General features: G+C 37.6%; 1 protein-coding gene across 1 annotated transcript; it reads right to left on the bottom strand.

The window, feature by feature from the left end:
- Positions 1-1751: 1751 nt before the first annotated feature.
- Positions 1752-25000, bottom strand: LOC128530266 (alpha-2-macroglobulin-like protein 1). The gene is made up of 33 exons (XM_053504099.1): positions 24851-25000; positions 22560-22612; positions 22256-22276; positions 21950-22118; positions 20889-20973; positions 19838-19964; positions 19460-19574; positions 19077-19186; positions 18407-18577; positions 17571-17813; positions 17346-17409; positions 17092-17240; positions 16754-16903; positions 16439-16609; positions 14843-14909; positions 14624-14741; positions 14313-14538; positions 14019-14139; positions 13026-13147; positions 12484-12532; positions 12158-12244; positions 11256-11432; positions 10841-10922; positions 9140-9296; positions 8345-8419; positions 7634-7796; positions 5944-6137; positions 5246-5461; positions 5025-5149; positions 3971-4079; positions 3683-3748; positions 2153-2258; positions 1752-2033 (listed from the first exon to the last, which is right to left on the bottom strand). Exons 1-33 carry the CDS (start codon positions 24921-24923, stop codon positions 1993-1995), a joined length of 4002 nt encoding a protein of 1333 aa, XP_053360074.1. The 5' UTR covers positions 24924-25000; the 3' UTR covers positions 1752-1992.
- Between the last annotated feature and the right edge of the window lie 324 nt (positions 25001-25324).

The raw sequence follows: 25324 nt of genomic DNA on the forward strand, positions 1-25324 counted from the left end.
TGTTTTCTTGTTTTTTTTTTCACAATTTGAAATGTATCTAAAGAATATTTCTAAAAAAAAAATCCAGCCATCACTCATCATCCCTCGGATTATCTCTCTATTAATCTGATATTTTATGTATTTAGCACTTCATTCAAGATTGTAAACATGTTAAAAAGACAAAAAAAAAATTGTTATTACAAGCGACAAATAATACCTTATGTCCACTAGGTAGTTTTTACATCCCTCAATTAATAACGATGCCCACTAGGTGGCAAATACCTCTCTTAATTAACAGTGGTGGGCCAATGGTGTTTGCTTTTTATTACTAACAATAGCCATTAGGCAGCATTGACCTCTCAATTAATAATGATGACACACACACACACACACACACACAGAGATGTTGTCTTAGACAGCAATCTATGCGAGGAGAATCCCATTAGACTGGGATTTTGTTAACAGCCTAACAAATGATGAAAACCTGGAAGGATTGTACTGAAGTGTCAACTAGAGAAAAAATTGTGGTCTAAAGTGCCCCTATTATGCCATTTTCAAGGTTGCTGATATTGCTTAATGAGTCTCTTAAAACAGGTTTAAATGTATGCAAGGTCAAAAAACACTTTAGTTTTCTCCAAAAATAGATTTAATTTTACCCCATTTCTAAATGATTCGTAAACGACTCGTGAGAAGCAGTTAGAAGATTCAGTCTGTCTAAACCCCTCCTTTCCGTGAGCCCTCACTGCTGTGATTGGTCAGATGGCGCGGCCCTTTATGATTGATCTACCGCTACAGCGTGTCGGAAAACGAAACGCCCATGACCATAACTGAACGACTGCTCTGGAGACCCGTCAATACATAGAAAAGATGGCGTCGGTTTTACCGTATCAATTCGAGCCGGAGTCTGACGATGAAACGGTTGAAGTGGCACATCGCCAAGAAACCGTTTCGCAAGCACGACTGGAGCAGGACGTTTCTCGGTGGTACTGTAAGTGTCATATGTTAATGTAGATGCACGGGCGCTTGTGATGTGCAAATGTGTGTGTGATGCATTTTTTCCCTCGGGGCTTGCCGTAGAAGGGTACAGCGCATGCACACTTCAGAGTTCAGTTTTGGTGAATGGTGGAGAATAAACAGTTAAAAAGGATTTTGTGTGCTCTCGTTTTTATTGTTTTTTTTTTTATATTACAAAGTGTTTAAGCGAACCCGGCATGAATGCTCGGATTTATCGTGCACTGTCAGCGTCACAGATAGTGCAGATAGTTTATGTTCACATACAGCTACATGACACACTGCATGAAAGATCATATTTGAAAACGCATAATAAGGGCTGTTTAAAACACTTCATGGTAATTGTTTTTCATGCAAAGAGAGCTAAAGAGAGTTTGCTAGAGAGCATAAAGACTGGACTTTTGAGTGATGGAAAAAGGTCATGTGACCTGGTCCAGACTGAGCCTATTCCAGAGTGATGGGCGTGTCAGGGTAAGAAGGGAAGCACATGAAGCGATCAACGTACTCTTCTTCAGGATCATATAATAACACTTCATCACTTTTTGGGCCAGACGACGTGTCCTAGAGACACTGATACAGTCTGCAGCTGGAGGAAGTGACAGAGTGTAAACACGACACTGTAATCCCCTACATGATGACCTACACACAGACCTTCCGCTTAATCAGGAACATTCTGTACAGAGAGGAAGAGGATTTAAACGGATGTAGTTTGTTTGAAAAATATCGGAAAATTGTAAAAGTAAATACCAGATAATGTCCAGTTTCTCACTTATAGAAGGAATTTAATACATGTAGTATTAATAATACAGCACTGAGACATGTACAAAGATGAAATCTTCTGCTTCTAAAGACGTACTTCATGATTAAGTTGAGGATTTACTTTAGGACACGAGTGTTGGGCATTTAAATGAATATTTACTGTAGATTAAAGTAAGATATGTTTTTTTCTTTAAAAATGGCAAGAAGTAAAGAGATGATAGAGAACGGAGCACATCGTCTGAGTTAAGTACATGGAGAGGTGTAGTCAGTTACAGCCACGTCACCTACAGACAAATAAAAACAAACATGGTGAGGTTTATACACTCTAAGAGTTTAAACATAATAATAATAATAATAATAATAAATACATCTGCTAAATGTGGATGAACAGAATGAAGCGTACCCGTCTCATAGTAGTCGTAAACCTTCACGATGCCTGGCTTCAGGTTCTTCACTGCGAAGTCCTGCATGAGCACCAGGCTGTACTCCATCAAACTCCCGTTTGCCAGCTGAAACAGACAGAAATATTTAATCCTAATTGTTCAGTCAGGACATATTTTTACATTTTCTACCAATGCAGAATAAGCATTTATTTTTAATCCCTGACATGTAACTTATTTTAACATTATAAGAATAATAACCAAATAATACGGATGGAAATCAAGTCTACTGTGTGATCCCGATACAGCTGAAGGCTCATGTGGAGTTAAACATACAGACGTATTACTACTCTTTATGATCATGCTGTAGAACTGAGAAGGTGTTGGATTCTTGGTTCCTTACGTTTTTATTCCTCTTCTAATAAAGCTCATATAGTATAAGTAATAGTGATGATAACTTCCAGTGAGAACAACACACACCACATCATACTTAGTTTTGTACCTGAGCCTCCAATAATAACCTGGACTCCATATGAACCTCTCCACATCTCCTGTTATACTGAACTTCCAGCCTTCTAACACACAGTACAGATCAATCCCTACTATCTGTTATCACCCAGATGAGGATGGGTTCCCTGTTGAGTCTGGTTCCTCTCAAGGTTTCTTCCTATTGCCATCTCAGGGAGGTTTTCCCCCTCGGCTTGTTCATCAGGGACGATTCTGATTCACACACATTCTCTCACATTTTATACTCATTTATATTGTTTTCTTTGTTTTTTGCAACAATGAGCAATGTTTCAAGCACTATACAGATAAAATGTAATTAAATATATTTATGTTTCATGTACAGTATTAGTTTCTGTACAATGCAGCAGCTTAGCAACTTTTCTTCTTATACACTCTTTAAAAAAACAAACAAAAAAAAACTGTTTCTCATATTACCGAGTAACCATAAAGCTTAAACATGCCTGATGCTTCCAACAACAACAAACAAAATCTCACATTTACAGCTTTTTTTCTCTTTTTTTTTCTTAAATGTAAAATAAATGTCTGTTACCATATCAACATCACTCATTATTCATTTTAAACCGGTTTATATATATATATATATATATATATATATATAAACTAATCATAATCATCACCTACTAAACTCCTGTAATTTTCTAAACAGCATCTCTGACACTTTTGAAGCTACAAATCAAACATTTGTATTATCGCACTTGTTCTAATATCTTGTTGTTTTTGTGCTGGATTGAGTGAAACTTTTATTGTAATCCAGGAACCTCCGTAGTCCAATTAGGGACTGTTTAGGCCTGTGTATTTATTCCCATTTTTACAATCATGGAAAGACGCCAGTCAGCAACTACGAGCAATTTGTGAACACCAGTTAGTCTAACCTGCAGGTCTTTGGACTGTGGGAGGAAACCAGGGAACCCAGAGGAAACCAACCAAGCACGGGAGAACATGCAAACTCCGTACACACAGACAATTCTGTGTATTTACTATGTTAATAGGTAAATGTGTGTGTGTGTTTATGTGTGTGTTCTTACCTGATTCAGATATATATTGACTTCACCATCAGCTTGATCGACACGTTTCACAGATCCATCAGTCGACTGTAAGAACAGAACCGAACGTGTGAATACAAACTGATACAGTGATGTGATATAACGAGTATATAATCAGATAATACGTTTTAGAACATAAATTAGAGAGTTTCTCATGCTTTAATCTATCACTCCTGGTTCACCTGGTACTGATCACTAATCAGTGTACGGTATACTAATCTCCAGATCAGTGATCATACTTTATAGTTCCAGTTAAAGGTCTAACGTTACATTTTTATTGCGGTTCAGGAGCTTCACAGACGTCTCATCCACACTGAACCCAGAAAGAAGCTTAACGCTGATGATCACCATGTTGGTCTCCAAACGCGGCCCGATATACCTGAAGAGATATTAAAAAAATCATTAATGACTTTGTCAGTCTCTGATCGGATCATACAGTCACGTCCATAATGTACATTTAATAAATGAAAGGAAAAAAGGATTTTTTTATCCAAGTATTAAAGGCGATTCTTATGTTTGAAAGTATTCTGCTTTGTTCCATTATTTATGGACCTTGTTGCATGTGTCTCATACAGTGAAATTTATTTTCTAACAGTTCCTGTGAAATCTAACGTTGATGAATGAATCTATCACCGATTTAGATCCAATGTTTACAAATAATTAAATATTTATTTTATTTATTTATTTTGTTCAGGGGTGTTTAACATGAACACCGCTGAACAAAAAAAAATATATATATAAATAATATTTTATCATATGTCACATGTATTTTAGAGCACTGTGAAATTATTATTATTATTATTTTTTTGGTGGAGGTCAGAGCACAGGGTCAGCCAGGAGACAGCGCCCCCTGGAGAAGATAGGGTTGGTCAAAAGCTCAACAGTGGTGACTTGGTGATGCTGGGACTTGAACCCCAGACCTTCTGATCAGAAACCCGGTAACCCAAAGCCTTTTTTTTTTTTTTCACATTTCCCACTTAGTGTGCCAAGATTAACCAGGATACAGCGAACTGGAGCTGACAGGGTTAAGGTCCATGCTCAAGTGGCACCCTGGTGGTGCTGGGGCTCAAACCTATGACCTTCTGATCATTAACTTGCTTCAATAATTGTCACCAAGGTGCTACTGTAAGTAACAACTCATGAATGTATAAGCTGTATAATAAGGTTAATTAAAGGGTGATTAAAAAGTTAATAAATTAAAAGTTAATTAAAAGCCTCCATATCTTTGTTTTTTATTTTTTTTAGTCACTCAGCTGTATTGAGGAATCAATTCACTGATTGTAATAATTACCCTCGGTTAATTATGCACTGCAGTGACACTCACATGACAGTAACGTTCAGGTCCAGGGACGGATTCGGGTCGCTGCAGTTTCCGGACGCCGAGGCCGACACGGAGAACGAAGAGAACGCCAGAGGAGGAGGAGGGGGGGTGTTGTACTGCAAAGTAAACTAGAAGAAAAACAACAACAACATCATAACGTTAGCACGACTCGATCTCCTCTCAGTCACATCAAACTCTGAAGTGTGAAGCGGTGATACACTGACCTGCACGTACACACAGCCTTTCCCTTCTGCACTGATGCTGTAATCACCCGAAGCCTTCTGCAGCCGAGTCTCCTGATACAGCAGCCTGTTACTCTGAGTGACGTTAAACGTGTTCTTCAGCCCTGACGGTGACGTTACAGTGACAGTTACGGCTCCTTGTGGACTGTAGGTGGCGACGCTGTATTTCGCCAGAGCCTGGAGAGCCACCACGGTGTCCTAGAGGATGGACGAGAGGAGAAAGACAACGGAAATATGGACAAACTATTGTATAAGTAATAGAAGATTTCTTCTTCAACAACAACAACAACAATAATAATAATAACAACAGGGAACTGTAATTAAAAATAATTAAACAGAGACAGATATGGGGAAGGGTTAAAGTTTTTACAGTGAAATATGTTTTTTAATAATGATAGAAGAATGTATTGTGCATTAATAAAGTAAACGATGAAACTAAATAACCTCTTATTCACTCTTTAATTTATGTGAAAATCACTATAATGATGTTTTAGTCGAAAAGGTCAGAAGGGAAATGTTTACAAACTGATTAAAGGTAAGTTCAGCCAGGATACGGCTCTACTGGAGCAGGTCGGGTTTAGGGATTTGTGAACCTGAGGTTGGAACCAATTAGTACCTAGTGCCTTAACCATCTGAGCCAATGACTACATGTGAGACTGGTGTGTCAGAGACATTTGTACCTGAGTGGATGCGAAGCCCCCGAAGGCGTTCTGCTGCTGAGAGAGCCAGCGCACAATGCTGGCGCTGTAACTCAGATTAAACCCTGGCAGCTCAGGTCCAGACATCAGAGCCAGGAGAACATAGGAGGTCATCTCCACCTCCAGAGAGTCCGTCACCGAGCCATTACTTGTTCTGCTCCAGAGTCTGCCCTGGCCTGAGAGAGATAGATAAATAAATAAATAAATACTCAATCGAATCACTTAAGTGACCCAAATTGTCTGGAAAGAAAATGAGAAAACGGGAAGAACTTTCAGTTTATATACAGAGGTCCGTTCTTCGTACGTCGCTTGACACATCCGAGATGAATTGACACATCTAAGATGAGATCATCGTGCTAATTACGATCCGGCTAAGTCCGTTCTTCGAGCTCACCTGTTGTTGATGATTAGTATAGATGGATTGAGTTGTCTAGGATTATTGCGCGTTCGTGCGTTGGTTTAAAAGGCGATATGCATCGACAGTAGAAACACTGATCACAAGCCCTCCGATTGGTTGACGAAATGGAAAAAGAGCGGCTCAATTTTTTTGTAACACGTGTTATGTGCTAAAATGTCCCCCTGCCATGGATTGCCCCCCCCTACATAATCGCTATCAAATATTATATTAGAACATAAATTTATAGGTTAATGGTTTACAGATTACAAATTACATGAAACAATAAAATAAAATAAGCAATATGAAAATAAATATGTTGTATATGAAAAAATATAAATATTAGGTATAGTTTTATATTGTTTATTTTATAATAAAATTTGTTTCGTCCAATTTATCATTATAAAATATTAATTTTTAATATATATAAATATTTATTAGCATATTTTTATGACACACCCCTGAAAAATAAATGTTACAAAATAAACATTATACAAGAATTTGTATTAATGGTCTTGACGGCTGTCTCGTGCCTAGGGTTTATTATAATAGTAATATCATATTTGATAATAATAAACCTATGAATTTATGTTCATATATAATATTTGATAGCGATTATGTGTGTGTGTGTGTGTGTTGTCCATGGCAGGGGGCATATACTTTTCTTTTTCCACGTGAGTCGGTCATGCTCTTTAACCAATCAGATGTGACCTCGCCATTTCAACCAATCATAACCCGGCAGGAGCGCAGCCTAAATCCTGTTTACATGAAATAAACCTGCTCCCGAGCAGGTTCAAGCTTACGGATATGTTGCTATGACAACAAATGCTAGAAGCGCATCGAAGAACGAAACAATCCAAGATCAGGACAAATCCACAACAATCAAATTCAGCTAACTGAGTTAGCGACGTACGAAGAACGGACCCCAGATTCAGATACTTAGCAACAGGAAGATACAGACACCCACAGTGTTGTTGTTGTTGTTGTTGTTTTACACTGTTTATAAATACTGCCCTACACACATGTACAGAGTCTCAGTGTCAGTCGTCCGGAGGTTACAGTGTCAGTCTTTCTGTCTTCACAACTTTACAGACAGTAAAAATTATTTGCTAAGTTTGTTTAGAATAATTTGTTCAAGTTTGTTTATAATAATAATAATAATTATGGTGAGATACGTGCTGCTATATATATAAACAAGTCTAATTAAAACAGCACCTTCTGTACGTGTGGTGATAATGTCGTATCGGAGGTGTGATTATAGACGTGGGAGCATCAAACCTGAGACTATGGCACTCGAATCCAGATCTGTCATGAGTGTTTTCCTCATCTTCTGATCTCCAGCGAGGGTGAAGGTGTAGAAGAGGAGAGCCTTGGTGTAGATGGAGGTCACCTTATGGCACGCGTTCCTCAGGAACACCAGACTTTTGCTCACCACAGGATCCTGTCGGACAGACAGAGGATTAGCAGATACGTCCTGTATACATGATAGACAAGCACCGTATACTGTATTTGCACCACTAAACAATATTATATACAATAAAACCCCTTCAATGCAGCTGTCACTCAAACTGACAAGGTCCTTAATTATATAATGTCATGTAGTTATAACTGAGTTACATTAATAAATTCACCCCATGTAGTTATTTGGTGAAGGTTCTCCCCAGGAACAGGAAGTGGTCACAGTTGTGTTTCCTGCTACAGTAAGTTCCACAGGAAGATTAATAAAGTTCTTGGAATTTTTAATCTTGAGTGTGGATCTCATAGGGACATGGGGAGGAGGGGGTGTTGGTGCTCATTTTAACCAATCAGTCTCTCAGGATCACTGTCAAGCCACGCCCTAGCAACCACTTTAGAGCACCAACAGAGTTCTACTGTACACTCACACAGCACCGCTCACGTCTTCTTCACTACATCTACCTGTCTAGTTATATGATCCAGAATGACCTCTACTCGTGTGTTTAAAGGCGTTTCAATGAACAAATAACTCACTGTTACTGTGTAATTTAGTTCCATCATGGCAGCAGAGATGTACGCAGAGAGGGACACCTCATCTTCCACTCCTCCCTGAGAGAGAGAGAGAGAGAGAGAGACAGAGAGAGAGAGAGAGAGAGAGAGAGAGAGACAGAGAGAGAGAGAGAGAGAGAGGGACAGAGAGAGAGAGAGAGAGACAGAGAGAGAGAGAGAGACAGAGAGAGAGACAGAGAGAGAGACAGAGAGAGAGAGGGAGAGAGACAGAGAGAGAGAGAGAGACAGAGAGAGAGAGAGAGAGAGAGAGAGAGAGGGAGAGAGAGAGAGAGAGAGACAGAGAGAGAGAGAGAGAGAGAGACAGAGAGAGAGACAGAGAGAGAGAGGGAGAGAGAGAGACAGAGAGAGACAGAGAGAGAGAGAGAGGAACAGAGAGAGAGAGAGACAGAGAGAGAGACAGAGAGAGAGAGAGAGAGACAGAGAGAGAGAGAGAGACGTGTCTCAGGTGTCAGTGCTTCTGATCTATTCAGAACAGAAAAGTTTATGATTTGTGTTTCCTTGGTAACATGATAAACCCTGCAGGCTGAAGGTCACTAATGAGCTTTAAATACAACAACTGTAAACAGATCAAATAAGTCAATCTTTGGGAATTTAATGGTTATAAAATGAATAACACATTTAATGATGATCTGTTATAGAAATTATTAATTATTTAAAAAATGTTAATTAATGCAGTGGTGTGATAATAAATTTAATAACTGCGTAGTTAATTATTCTCCTGTGACAGCACACGGTCTTGGACTCGGTCTGTCCTCTGACCTCCATGTCCTTGTGGATTAATTGTCCCACTGACGCGAAGCCTCCGTTCTTCTGCTGCTGCTGACCGAGCCACGTCTTCGCCTGATCCACAACCAGCTGATCTACAAAGATGTAACGCTTCGCATTGCCGAAAGACTTCATCACGAACGCCGTCAGCCTGACAACACACACACACACACACACACACACACACACACACACACACAGTCGTGTCTTTGTGACTTTAGACTTAACATTGACAACCTTTTTTTTTTTAGAAAGTAGATAACCTTGCAGGATTTACTGTATGTTTCAGTTTTCAACTTACTGTAAAAACTTTATATTTACATTTAACTGAATTAACATGTTAACTATCAGATAAGAAAAGGAATGTAATCAAGCTAGTATTTTATGGTTAAAGATCATTACTACTAATGTAAGAAATAATAACAATAATAATAACAACAATAATCATTTTAAAATAAATTTATACAACGTGTTTTTATTATTATTTTATTATTAGTAAAACAATCTGGGGTTGTGAAAAGACAGAAGATTTAGGACATCAGGTAGGGACACACTGGGCCGAGGGTGTCAGTCCATGAGAGGGCAAACACACACACACACACACACACACACACACACACCGAGCAACTTGGTAACACCAATTAACTTAATTTGTACGTCTTTGTTCTGGGGGAGGAAACCAGAGTCCCCAGAGGAAACCCAGCAGACAGGGTGAGAACATTCTAACTCCACACACACACACAGACCCGAGGTAACGATGATCAAACCCTCCAACCTGAAGGTCTGCAGCAAAAACAAACTGATGTAATTAAAAACTTAATTAATGTAGCTGTAAACTAACATTTCATTACTTGTGGTTCACTGCATTTCATCATTACTGAGTTCTGAATTCTGTATCATAATAATAATAATCATAATAATAAAAAGTAATAATAAAACTGTAAGAGGAATAAAACTTTTCAGGGTGATAGGAGTAGCTCGGTATTATTACACCACAAATTTTTATTATAACAACACCAAATAATAATAATAATAATAATAATAATAATGATAATAATAATAATAATAATAATTGCATGAACTCCTGATTTAAAACTGTACTGGGCAAATTTGGATAAAATCTTAAACAGGTCGTCCTCTACTTAAAAGCGAGTTCTGTTCCGGGTGCACGTTCGTAAGTCGGATTTGTTCTTAAGTCCGACAAAGTCTTAAAGAGTCTTATACACCTTTGACACAAGTATACTGTATATAAAAAATAACAATCCACTTGACTAAATCTCTGTCCCCTTTCCCCACACTTCCACATCATGTGGCCAAAAACCGTAACCGTGCCTAAGGAAGTGAATCTCACACGTCAAATGTAACAGTGTCGTCTCCGCACCATTAAATCACAAGGGGAATCCCGGATATCATTTCGACTCTCTTGAACTTTCCCCGTATGAAATGATAGAAACTCCAATGATTTGTTCCACAACCCAAAAATATTCATTTAAAAATTATCACTTTCCCCCTATTTTGTAAGGGTTATTGTGTAGGACGACTTTCTTACACACACACACTCACACACACACACACACACATACGCACACATACGCACACACTCACACACACAGTCCGGGGACTACCTGTCTTATCTCTTATATCTTATTAAGAATTATGACTAAAAACAAAAACTTGCTTTAAAATGTTCCTCACCACGTGTTTCCTGAAGCATCACTCATCCCGAAGGCGCTGTAAGATCCATCAGTGTGTTTGTACGTCAGCTCTCTCTGATACCCTGAGCAGAAGCCGAGACACACAGGGACGTGTTAGATAGTAATGCCATGTAAACGGTAGTATTTCAATAACATTTTCTTTTTTTAGAAAAAGGAACATTAAACACCATAAAGAAAATGAGAGAATAAACAGACTTTGCTTCTCAGCCATGGAACCTTGAAGAAACGAGCTCAGACAAAATGTGAATTGTTTGCAGTAGAAATATAACTTCCATACAGAAATCAACACCAAAATACATCAATAATCAATTAAAAGTAAAAAATGGTTGAAAAAGGAGAAAGGGTGAAGGAGGCGACGTCAAAACCAGCTCTGATCTGAGACACTCGGTCCTCACCGCTCACGAGGTAGTTCTCGGCCGTGCTCCTGATGGCGGGTGTGAGCTGGTTGGTGCTCTCCAGGTACTGCAGGATGAAGATGTTAGGGGCGAAGAGCATCATGTTCTGCTCTCCACAGCCGTACGGCATGGCCAGGAGACTCGCCAGGTTCTGTAGGGCGCGGCCCATCAGATCTCCTGCAGAGGGACGACACTGACGTTAAAACGCAGCTCGTGGTGGACGTCACAGTGTGAAAGTAATTGGATTGTTAAGTGTGGAACGTGGACATCACTAACGCCAGCTCTCTGTCTCTGTCGGGTTTGATATTGTACTTTAATATTTGAGCTGGAACCCTTTTGAGCATTTTTGTCATGACTTAAACTTGAATTCGGATTTGAAGATTAGACTAATTTTACGTCCCAGGAGAACTTTATTATAATTCGGTACACTGCTCTACAAAACCCTTCTAGACATCAGCATCATTTCCACATGAGCATTTGAGCTCTGTAGTCCACCGGGACACTGAGGAATGTAGGTAATGGGGGAATTTAGGGAAGGGTGTGGGTTTGTGACCTTGGAAAAACAATCAAGTAGGTTACAGGGGTGTGGTCTGTCTATCAGATGATCCTCCTTACTGGAGTTCATAAGGTTCTTCACAATGAGACAAGAAGAAATGTTCGTATCTTTAGTGAACAGTTTGCAACCTCAAAGAAGTGAACGTTATACAATATATCAACTCAAACATTTTTTTTTTTTTTGCTATACGACTGCACTTTCATCCTCAAACCACACAATTACAACAGGGACTGATTTCTGGTCTTCTTTTATATGGTCACAGCTGAATGAGGAGGAGGAGGAGGAGGAGGAGTTCACTTTTGAACCTGGTTCCTCTCAAGGTTTCTTTGAGAGTTCTTCAACTCACCCACCACAGAGACAGAGGCCATGGCCGAACCATTGACAAACACCCTGGGCAGTTTCAGGGAGACCGTCTTCTTCACTACACCTCCATCTGCCGGAGCACAAACACACGGGTAAAACATGTGATACACACTGCACACACACACTGTTTACACACCAGACAGTTAAACTCTCAGTCCGAAGCTTAGATCTTATAATGTTGGAAATTCTTTGATTAAGTAGAATAAACTACCATGAAACGCTATAAAATTAACTAAAACACAAAAGTCAAAAAGCATCAAATGTGTAAACACTTCTACTAACGAGGTGAAGGACTGAACCATGTCTGACCTGGACACAGAATCTCATTGAAGGATTCGTACTCTTTGGTTCCTTCGGCCTGAAAATGGCAACAGAATAAAAATCTTAATCACAATGACATCATCAAAAATCTAAAGCATGCATTCACAAAAACTTAAAGATAAAGTTATTGCAGTGATGTTATAATGAGTTTCTCATTAGCATTTAGATGAATAAACTTATTTAATTTATTATAAATAAATGTACTTGAGTACAGAGTTTGATTAACAATAAATAATCTGAACTAATTTATAATTTATCATTTTAATAACATAATTTACTTATTCTGTGTTATTTTATACTGTAAATTATTTTACGTGATACATGTACACTATCTGTCAATAGTTTGTGCACCCCTTCTAACTCCACGGTCGTTCCTGATGTTTATTTCTTTCTACACTGTACACTGTACACTGACACACCCTACACAGGTGGGGATCTCAACACCCAAATACTGAATCCAAATTATGTTGTATTTCTATTAGTAAAAGTAGAAATAATAATAATAATAATAATAATAATAAGATGGTCACCTGCACTAGCAGTGTTTTAATGATGGTATCGACGGCTCCTTGTTCTGGTACAACCACCGCACTCGAGCCACACAGAGCCGACGACTGAACGGCCTCCGCCGTCACATTGAAGCTTATCTCCCCTATAACAACACACACACACACACACACACACACACGCACACACACACACGCACACACACACACGCACACACACACACGCACACACGCACACAATTACAAAATTATACTCGAAATCTGGAGCAGATTTCCTCCTGTTGTCGATCTCTACTAACCTTTCAGAGTCACTTTGATTGTGTTTAAAATACTTTAAAATACTGTTTATCAGTAACTCGGACGAAGAGTTTCCCTCTGGAGTACTCGTATTTCATCTTTAAAGGTAATCTCAGAGCACATACTTAGTATTTGGAGTTAGTAAAAGAAATAATAAAGTGGTACTCCTTGCAGTGGGATGCATTTTTGGAAAAATACTTGAGTATTGAGTTTGTGTACATCTACACCTCTGCTCAGCTCTACATACAATTAGCTCTTTAAAACGGTTAAAAAAAAATCTCACCATAAACTGACAAAACTACACGAGTCATGATGATCATCACCCATACAAACGCATAAGTAACTAACTGTAACTAAAGCATGAGCCTTCATTTTATTTTTTTTTTATTTTTAACTATAATGTGAGAAATATTTTGTCATTATTAGGCCACTTGTGATTCCTAAAATATTTCAAAATAGTGCTTTGTTACAGTTTTATGCTCTTGTGATAATGCAAAAATAAGAAATCTGAATATTTTGTTTTGTAATTTTATCGTGAAAAAATCATGTAAAGTTTATTAATTGGAAAAAAAAAATACTTTTTATAAATAAATGAATAAATAAATAAAAACAGAGCAGAAACTATTTTACCTGTTAGCTCTTAGGTTTCAAATTCCACTTCAGCATTTTCTCTAAGCATTCATTTTAAAGGAAATAAAATAAAATAAAAGTTTTCCGTACCCAGATCCAGCGGGGTGATGGACCAGGAGACGGTCTGGCTCTCGTCAGCACACAGACAGCTGGAGTAACTGGGTTGACTTCTCACTGAGAACTGGGCCGAGTCGGCCAGAGTCACCTTCACCTTTAATAAAACAGAGTTTTCATTCCATCAGCCGTCTAAAACCTAAACTTAAACCTAAACCTAAACCTGTGGGTGTGGAATCCTGGTGTGAAATTCAAACCCATCTGAATGTCATTTTCTCTTAACACTATGACGTCATACTGTATATTATTAGACCCAACATCTCGTCTCACCATCATACAGCTCTGGAGGTAGTTGAAGACGGTGGCCATGAGTGTGAACACTTCTCCCCGGACGACGGAGCTCGGCATGGTGAGGCTCACGAAGAAGGGCTGGAAGGCGGTGAAGTTGATTTTCTGTGCGATTCCGAATCCGACGGTTGACGTACAGAATGCGTCGACCTGCCACGTGGTGATGGAGTCCGGGATGGTCTTATGAGCCCCCATCGCTCCGGTCGGACTGCAGACGGAGGAAATAAACACTCGTTAACATACAGTAGACTAAAACAAGAGTGAGTACAGCATGGAGTGAGAAACACACACACCTGACCACAACAAGGTCCCAAATCCAGGTCTCGGGGAAGTACTTGCGGACCGTAACCACGGGTTGAACTGATGCTGAACTCGTCACTTTGCTCACAACGGATTCCAAGGCCACACCTCCTGTGGATGGAGCACACAGTGAAATTACTGTACTGTACTGTACATGATAAATAAAGATAATGACTGAAGGACACCACACTCACCCATCATTGGGGCAAAACGGAAAGGGGTGATACACTCAGTCGGCTTGGCGATTATAGTGTTGGTGAGAATCTTGATTCCTACATACTGAAAGAAAAACAGGTACAGAGAACAATTTTTTTTTTTTTTGATAGACCTCGACCCACATTTTTGATTTATGGTTTAAAACATTACAAATTTATGCATTAAATAGTCGTTTTATAGAATTACTACACGTATCTGCCTCGAAACAGGAACAGCAATACACAGATTTCTGTCTACAAAAATATTACCTATTTGTGTATATATATATATATATATATATATTTTTTTTTTATTTAATAGGCAGGTCTTTTCATGGACCTACTGAAATGGGATAAAATATACAGTACAGTATATATGTGGAATCCTTCACCATAAAAATAGTGTGTAAATGAATATACTGCTGAATAAGTAATAAATGTCCTGCAATTAGAGTAAACTAATAAAAACGAACTAATTACAATGAAGTGGTTTGATGAATTAGTTGTATCGGCGGAATCAAACTTAATAATCCGATATTATATATAAAATCCCCAGAAAATTACACGTTTTGATATGTATTGTGCTCTAAGAATTCATTCAATCACTTTTTTTTTATTTTACACACACACACACTCTCTCTCTCTGTGGTTCCCAGTTTATGACTAAAAATGATTCCTCATGCTCCCATTAACACTTTTTAACACTCCGAGTCCTGAAATATGAATGAAACCCTCCATAGATGTGATCCTCTGGTGGTTCAGTACATTCAGGTGGTCAGCTGACTTCATTTTATTGCCCCATAACGTTACTGAGTCTAGACCTGAGTAACTGATCAACCCCAGATCATAACACTGTCACCAGAGGCTTGTACAGTGGACACTATGCATGATGGGAGCATCACCTTCATGTCCTTCCCTTCTCACCCTGACACACCCATCACTCTGGAATAGGATCAGTCTGGACTCATCAGGTCACATGACATTTTTCCGTCGCTCCAAAGTCCAGTCTTTATGATCCCTAACAAACTGAAGTGTTGTTTTTCTGATGAGTCTCAATAACAAGTGATTTTCTTATGATCACACAGCTGTTTAGTCCCAATCCTGTGAGTTCTCATCACATTGTGTGTGTGTGTGTGTGTGTGTGTGTGTGTGTGTGTGTGTGTATGGAAATGCTCTTACATTTACAAATAAACATAGCTTTGGTTTGTATTGTTGATTTTTCTAAATCATGTGACTTCACAGAGTGTTTAAGTGTTTTCCAATAATTGGACCATTTTGAAACAGCAACTTTTCTTTCGCCCAGGAAGTTTAATAATGAACCTGTATTTATAAGTCAGTTTAAGCTCTTACATCATGGATGCTTTATTACTCTTTTACCACAACAATTTGCCAAAAAATCTGAATTTTTCATTTAGTTTAGGAGCATAACAAATTTTAAGTACAAATTTTAAATTTTAAGTATTTCAAATTTTAAATTTTAAGTACTAAAAAAAAAAAGAATAAGCAACTTGTACGCTGTTTGTAGGATCAGCACTTCTTTCTGACCAATCGAGAATCCAACAACCCTGTGCTATACTGTATACTGTGGTTTATCTGTTTAAACACATATCTTACTTTGAAGGTGCTGTACACATCAACCTTCCCGTAGTTGACTGGAAAATACCCCATCAGTTTGGTGGCTCTGTTCGGGAGGATCAGTGGACTCCCCAGGCATTGGTTCGAATCCTCATCGTAGGTGTTGTACGGATAATCGGACAACGTCTGGACTGGCAGCATGTTGTACAACTGGAATGATCAGAGGAAGCACCATAGTGTTTAATAAATGGATCAGACGTCCAATACCAATAACTGTTAAAGGTTGTAACTATCAACAGTTATTAAAAAATAAATAAACAAACTCAAAGCTTTTGATGACTATTAGTTACACACAGATTCAATGCTGAGCTCATTCTCTGGTTGCAGCAGTAACAGACTCTGATCGATGGCCCTCACGGAGCACAGGGACCCTGGAGCGGCTTTCAGGATCAGAGTCACCTGATCTCCAGGAAGAGTCGAAGCGTTCAAGATATTCAGAGACACCTGAAAGACCACAGCAACGTAAGGAGGCAAGAAAGCAAATAAGGAAAAAACAAAACAACCCAACCTCTGGTTAGACTGGTTACAGGTTACAGGTACGCGCCTTAATCAAATCTATGTACGAGCCCAGTTTAAGGGTTCTGTTGTCATTTTTGGTGTGAAGTTTAGACAGTTTAGTGTCTCTTTCTGACCTTGTTGGCTAAATACAGCTGAATGGGGAAGTTCATGCTGTCTGCGATGGCCTCGCCACTCGGCAGGACCGTGTACAGGACCACCTGAGCGACGGGGGACAGGTGCAGCATGTTCTCCAGTGTCACTTGCAGTACACCCTTATGCTGTCCTACAAAAAGACATAAATATGTGTTATTTTTTTTTTTTCCTCCACTGATTTAGTCGTGTCCTCTTCCCACCCCTCAGTAGTGCAGATGCTGTGATGTTTACTAACTGTTTCCTGGGGTTATGGGCTGGACAAGTTGTCCCCGCTGAACCAAATGTCCTTTGCACATCACCTACACACAAAAAGTAAAATGTGAAAGATTGAATGCATGAATTACCTTTGTTGAGTAAAAGTAAAAAAAAAAAAAACACTATAAAAAAAGATACATTCACATTAAAGTACATCAAAGTTTCTTGCTAGTGTTCTAATGTTCTAGTAAAAGTTCAAACGCACCATGTAGTAGAAGGTGACGGTGCTCTTGAGTTTTGTGTGTGTGTCACTGCGTATCAGGTACTGAGCCTCGATCACGGCGTTCTTATTGCAGCTGAAGGGCGTCAGGCTGGGCTTCAGTTTAATAAAACTCAGGCTCTCGGAGAAGAAAGGCTGGATGTAGAGGTACGCGTTGGGGTAGTACGGAGTCAGCTGATTCTCACCACCCGCAGTCACAGTGGGCGTGTCAGTCGTTTCATACTGAGCCTGCGTAAACAAACAAACAAACAAATAAATAAATAAATTATTATTTCCAAACATCTTATTTAAAACAATAATAAAATATACTAAAATATTATTAATAATAATAATAAAACTCGTGTTTACAAGGTGAAATCTGACATCATGTCTTAGTCTAGCAACATCGCCAAGTCTCACTCGAATGATCTCAAAATTCTATGAGATTTATAAAAACTATGTTTGATGTTTTATTTTTTTTCTTCACTTTTTCTTTCAGCGATAATGACAATGTGCTGTTGAAATGGTCACCACATTGAATAATACTTGAATAATAATCAATAATAAAAAATAAATAAAAAGAACTCTTCAAATATGTTTATGGTATTTTGATAAATAACATTTTTAAAATTGTAGGACTTCAAAAATTGTGGGACTTAAAAAAATCTACTAACCATAAATCACTATTGAACAGATGGTCTTAAACCACCACTGACAGATTAAGATATATTTGTCATTTTACATAATCAAAAAAAAGATAATGTTCGCATAAATAAATAAATAAATAAATAAATAAATAAAAAAGTTTTAAGAAAAAGAAAAGAAACAATACATCCTCTCACCTGGATAGAGACCTGCTGAAGGCCCCATCTTCTAGTTTGGAGGGAGAACTTAGCCATGCCATTTTTATCTGTAACCAGCTTCCAGTATAAACTTTTTCTGTTGCCATAACTTATAGTCAGAAACACTGCTTTCTTTACCATAGGAATGGAGTTTGGGCCGGTCACTTTAATCTGATAAAGAAGGACAGGAATATTAGATAATAAGTCAAGTCAAGTCAAGTAGACTACGGTTTCATTTCGACCGTATTACAGTTCAGTAGACGATGAAGCGAAACAACGTTCCTCCAGGACAGAGGTGCTACATACAACAGACATGTACTGTAAATATCTGCCTAGCAAACATGTATGATGGATTTCATTATATAGTAGACAGTTTATCTGATGTTAGCTAGCTAGTTAGTTTGGTTATCTACTCATAATTAAACAGTACAACATTTATCTAAAAGTCGGCTAACTTGTACTGGTTTTAATTACACAATTAAACAGTGTAGTTAGCCAACACGGCTAGTTTTTAGCTTAGTTTTATAATATTCAGCCTATTATTAAAGCACTCGCTTGGCTTCATATGTACGAATAAAAAAAATTCAGCTCGGTGTCTTTATTTATGTTTGACAAAAGAGCCAATTAACAAAGAATACAATAAACTTTCAGAGTCAATAACAGAAGTTACCTTTCCTTCATACACCAGTCCGAGCTTAAACGTTACTGGTGAATCCTCAAATGAAAGTGTGACGATATTAGTTGTTATCATGGAGCTTCCTGAACCAGTCAGAGTCACACCTACAGGAGAGGAGCACGGTTTTAGGATGATCTGAGGTTAAGGTTTAGTCAGAAGGTCTAACATTAAGAGACATTTCATTCCTTCCTAAGATATCGTGTGCACTTTTAGGTTTAAGTAACCCAAACCACATGAGTTTAATATTCTTCTACCTAAAATCACAAAACACTATGTAATCCACTCTCTGTATATATAAACTTTAAACCTTACGTACAGTATGATGAGAATAAAGGCATCATTACTGTACATGTAACTTGAGGTTAGGATTCTCTCACCTGTGCCGTACTCCTCCACTTCACTCCGAACGTTGAAAGAACTTTCATAGCGTGAATCAGTCAAAGCGTAATCGTTCAGATTCAGGACATGTTGTGCACATCCTGTCCTGTCAGTCTGAAGTAAGAGTAAAAAAAGAGTGAGAGTTAATGTGAAAAAGAAAATCTTTCATCTTTCGTAGCATTGAGTACTACAGTACTGGTGGATGGACTATTACTATTGTTTAATTTAACATGGACAGACTGTAGACTATAATATAATAATATCCCAACAGTTACAAACCATTGTATTGCACATAATCTGAATTAAACGGTTTTTGGTTATAAATAAAAATAAATAAATAAATAAATGAGTTTGTGTAATGGTGGATTTTAATTAACCTTCATTATTAAGTCCCTGCAGACGTCTGGCATTGTTGTGTTAGCGGGAATGAACCACCAGTATCTGATACTGTTATGGCAGACTCTGGCCTTCACCGTCCCGTTCACCGGCTTTCCATAAGTATATCTGCAGAGAACAGTTATTCATTAATATTAATATATATATAGGTTTTGCAACATAAATGTTTAAGTTTGGGTGAACAGTGTTTATGCTTTTAGACATGATGTCAGAAAAAGTCAGACATAATGTTATGTTATATTTGTGTGTATTTAAGTGTTAAAGTATTATAGAATGTTTAAAGCAATATTTAAAGTTACAAAATCAGACACCAGAAGACTACAAAATGACGTTTTTTTTCCCTGCTGAAAGTATCATCGGTGTCGCCTGCCCATGCTGTGAGAACTGTACAGATCAGAAAATCACTGTGGACCCCTCACACCCCAAGCCAACATCTCTTTCAACTTTATCACTAATAGCTTCTGTAACCAAAACAAGTTCAAACGTATTTGGCAATTAAAGCTCTGATTCTGGTTCTGATCAGAAGACTACAAAGGACGGTTCGGACTGCTGAAAGAATTATTGGCACTGCCCTGCCCACACCACAAGAACTATATCACTTTGGACCCCTCACACCCAGGCCACCTTTTATTTGAACTTTTGCCGTCGGGACGACGCTATAGAGCACCTAACACTAGAACAGTCAGACACAAAAACTCTCCTCATGAACAGTTAAACATCAACTGTCAATAAATATATGTGCAATATTGTGTACAGTACCACAGTGCAATATACTGTATAATACCACAGATTTCAGATATTATATAACTTATAAAGAATCTCACACCCTACTCCATTTGATGTCAAACGTTTTTTTTTTTTTTGTGTCGTGCTGTTTTGTCTTGTCATTTGTTTTCTGTTCTGGAAGCTCTGTCACTAAAACAAATTTCTTGTACGTGCAAGCGTACTTGGCAATAAAACTCTTTTTGATTCTGATTCTGATTATTATAAGGATTAATGGAAGCAGGACAAAACTGAGGACTGAACACGTACTTAGCACACACTTTCAGTGTCGCAAAAGTGTCGAGGATGGTGATGACCGGAGGAAGGGAGACGTTCACTTCAAATGTGGGCAGAACTGAAACATACACAGCATTGAAGTTTAGTCACAAGCAGTGATGACGGGTTTAAAGCAGCATTTCTTGGCCATTGTTACATCCTAAAATGTGTGTGAGTGGAAATGTAAAGTTGCTGAATGTCTTTAGATGAGGTCAGGAAACGATAGTCTGTATAAACTTGGGTTATTTCCAGAACCTTAGAGTAAGTCTCTAAAGGATAACCCATAATAACAGAACAATTTTAAAGGTATATTGCATCTAAAGGGTCAACAAAAAAGGTCTAGCTTCAGTAATTGAATAATATATTTTTTAATCACATAAAATTCATATAAATCCCTAAATATGTCAATCAGTAGCAACCTGGTTAATGAATGAATAAATGAATGAATGAATGAATGAATGAATCAATCAATCAATCAAATCAATCAAAAAAAAAAAAGTCACTATTATAATAGAATTTTGATTATTGAAGTTTTTTGTGTAAAACTTAGAACTGCTTGGATTAAAACTAGTTTTACTACTAAATATACTACACTTTTATTATTAAAATTAAAAGTAAAATTATAAATTAAAATGATTTGTGTTTCAGCATGTTTAAATTATATATATATATAAATATATTATTTCTACTCAAGTACAGCATGTCAGTTAAACAAACATAAATAATGGTAGATAATGTTAAAAATTTGTATGTTTATGTTCAACTGATTAAAGATATGGACTAAATTACAAACTTGGGTTTATTTTAGTAAAACAGACATAATATTAAATTGTAAAAACTACACAAGGACAAAATAAATTTTGGTGTAGACTTATAATATAAAAACATTGCATTCAGGGTCAAAGTAACAAAAATATATAAAATAAAATAAAAGCAGTAAGTAAAAGTTTACTGCCGTGTTTCTATCAGTGTTGTTTATAGAATCATTACACAAATAAAGATTAGATATATTCAGTATTTTAAGGACACATTATTAGGGATAAACAGGGCCTGACCGTAGTCCTTGACTTGGAAGGATTGTGTGATGGCTTTGTTCTCACTGTCCCAGACTGTAATGGTATAAAATCCTTTAGTGGCCTCGGAGTTTATGGGATACGACAGATCCACCAGGCCGCTCCACATGGAGACGTTCAGCCACTGACCGATACGGTTCGAGTTCGGGTCCTGAGGATTAGAACACATCACTCTGAGATCAAGTATTATTAGAGGTTACAAAGAGTCAGTAAATTCACTGATCAATAACATAAAACATGTCAGAAAGACACCGAGTGAGGAGGCGAGTCCTTCAAACAGCACCGTACCTGAAGTTCTACTGTTGGAAACTGAAACAAAAAGAGGAGACACATTGAGATTAAACTCAGGAAGTGGTGTGAGACAGTGTGAAGTTTTTAAAAAGACGAGTGATGAATCCTGTGGAGGTCAAGTTCAATCAGCAGGTTGGACTAAGATTTGGACTTTGATGTTTTGATTTATTATATAAAAACCATGTTTAACAAGACTGTAATAAAGCGTTATTATAAAGCAACAAAAACAATTAATGAGGATGATCTTTATTAAAAGTTCTCTTCTTGTAGTATTATAGGGAAAGGATTAAAGATGCTGTACCGTCTGATTGTAGGTGAGGAAGTTGGTATCCAGAGAGACGATGCGGAACATGACTGCAGGGAACAGAAGATAACATCTGTATTATGTGAAATAAGATAAGATATAACTTCATTCGTCCCACAGTGGGGACATGTCTCCGCTACAGCAGCAAAGGACAACATGCAAATATAGAGTAGTGACAGTACAGTGTATAAATACAAAAAGAAAGAGAAACAATAACAACAGAGAAGTTACACTTTCACTCAAATCAAATTACACAGTTACAAATGATGTTATTAAACAGTTTCTACTGCACAAAAAACTTAACTATATTGTGAGATAATGTAGCTATATTTAAGATATTGTAACTATTGTAACTATATTACTATTGTATGTACCCCACTTAAGGGGGTGGGCGGATTTTCAAGCCCCACTTGTCAACAAAATGATAACGAAATCAGCCAAGTTTACTATTTATTGAAATATCAATTTCTAAACCAATAAGATCAAATAACACCAAGTCCAAAACCGATAAAATACACGTGCAATTGTTATAACAGGCTTACTCCGTCACTTATCTAGAGCTTTCTTTCAAAGAAGTTGAAAGTTGAGTTGTCACGTCAAGTGTCTTCCTACTTTGTTGGGTCTCATGCTGTCTGCTGCCAGCGGTTTAAGACACAAAACACACACGGGTCTCTCCTCTGCCCCACCATCCCCACCATGAATTCAAGCGCAACATAGGCTTTATCATGTTTTTCTTTCGTCTGGCTTTTTGGTTGATTTGGCCGATAGGGCTGAATCACCTGCTTTTTTGTGGTTCATGTAACAAATGTATCCATTGACGTTATTACGCTCACTACATACAGTACGCTACTGACCCGGTTTGTGACGGCGGTAAAGTTAGTTTTATATTTGCATATTCGCATCTCCGAATTCAATAGCTGCGTAAATAAACCCGCAAATAAGATACCCACATATATATATATATATATATATATATATATATATATATATATATATATATTTCCTCTCTACATTGTCTTTAAGCTCCATCCGCCTTAAATTATACATGTTTAAAAGCGCAACGGATGATTTAGGGATCATCGCAAAACGCCGCACACCAACAAAAAGCGTAGAACAATATTGATCTTCCCTTCTGTTCAGCGCCTGAAGGATCAAAAAGCAACTTTGTTACCACACTGGAAACTAGAAATGCCAGACTAGTACTGCCTGATAAAATATTAATTTTTAACAAAAATACAGAAACATTAGCATACACATTGGAATAAATGAAATTACATATATAATACCGAATGTGTTATATTGTTCCTCTGCAATTAACATGCCGACGTTAAATCGTTATTGTTGCACTATGGTTCCACTTTTTCTCCGATGTTATTTTAATTTACTTGTAATAATGATCCATTTCTTTGCGTGTGATTGTTTAGTTTCGAGTGTCTGATCTTTATTGTCAATAAAGAAAAGCATGAATTAGAATAAGTACTTTCCTATTATTTCCCACTAATTCCCTCCCGTTCATTGCGCCCCACCTGTCATGCCTGTATTCCCCACACTTTGAGAACCACGGAACTGTATTGTAAAAATTAAGGTATTGTAACAACAGTATATCACAGTAATGACAGTAAAAACTGTTTTTTTTTTTTTTTTTAATTTTAAATTTATTTATGAAGCATCTTTACAGCACAACTGGAAGCTTTAGGCATATAGACACACAGGACGTGTAGAGATAAAGTCCCGACAGCAGCCAAAACATAAATAACATGAGAAAGACTAAAGAACTGGAAACAAAATAAAATAAAGCTGGAAGCTAAAACTAGGGCAGGGTTTAAGACCTTGGAGTAGAGATCAGAAGGACACAGGTTTAAACCCCATGACTGTGTCGAGCCCTTCAGCAAAACCCTCAACACTCAGAGGTTTAATAAAGAGATTAATCTGTGTTTGTTAAATGCTGTAAATGTAAAGCAGGTAAATTAAAACCTGAGTGGTGAGTGACACATGCAACAGGTTTCAGGTAGGAAGTGCCATGACTTCTTCATTCTAATGTTGTCTGAAGTAGTTGATTAATTTCCTATAAAATCAGCTCAGACTGCAGCGCACAGGTTTGTATTAATGCACCAGTTCTAATTCATTATTATTTCTATAATATCTGCTCTACATTTTTACAAGATAAAGATATTAATAAAATAAGATCATGTGATCAGGGGTAAAGTCATGGGCAGGAACTTAAAAAAAAATAAAAAGTTGAAAAGTGAATGCTAAGACGTGACTGCTTGGACAGGAGACAGTGTTACCAGTTTGTCCCGGTTTGTAGATGGGTTTGTCCGTCTTAACGATGACCAGTTGTGTTGGAGGTGTGATGAGCATCTTTGTTGTTTTGTTCAGGTATGTGTCCTGTCCTTCGATCTTAATGCCGATAGACACCACTGTCTCTACATGGACTACAGGAACCTAAAAAAATAAATAAAAATAACGACTGTCATGAATATATTATATAATTTATTAATATATATTGTTATAAACATTATATAAAAACCCAAGTATTACGTTGTCAAAAGTGAAATAAATAAATAAATAAAGCAACTAAAAGTTGTTAGTGTACTTATTTATTTATAAGTATAAAAATATGTAACTCCTCGTTGTCGTCTGATTGACCTCATCAGGTAATTAATGAACAAGCCTGAATTAATTAAAAGACCAGACTGGAAACCAGTACACACTCAGATCAGTGGGGGGCAGTTATTTTCCGTCTGCCAGCTTTAAGATGA

This window comes from Clarias gariepinus, chromosome 9 (genome assembly GCF_024256425.1).
Source record: "Clarias gariepinus isolate MV-2021 ecotype Netherlands chromosome 9, CGAR_prim_01v2, whole genome shotgun sequence".
NCBI classification, from domain to species: domain Eukaryota; kingdom Metazoa; phylum Chordata; class Actinopteri; order Siluriformes; family Clariidae; genus Clarias; species Clarias gariepinus.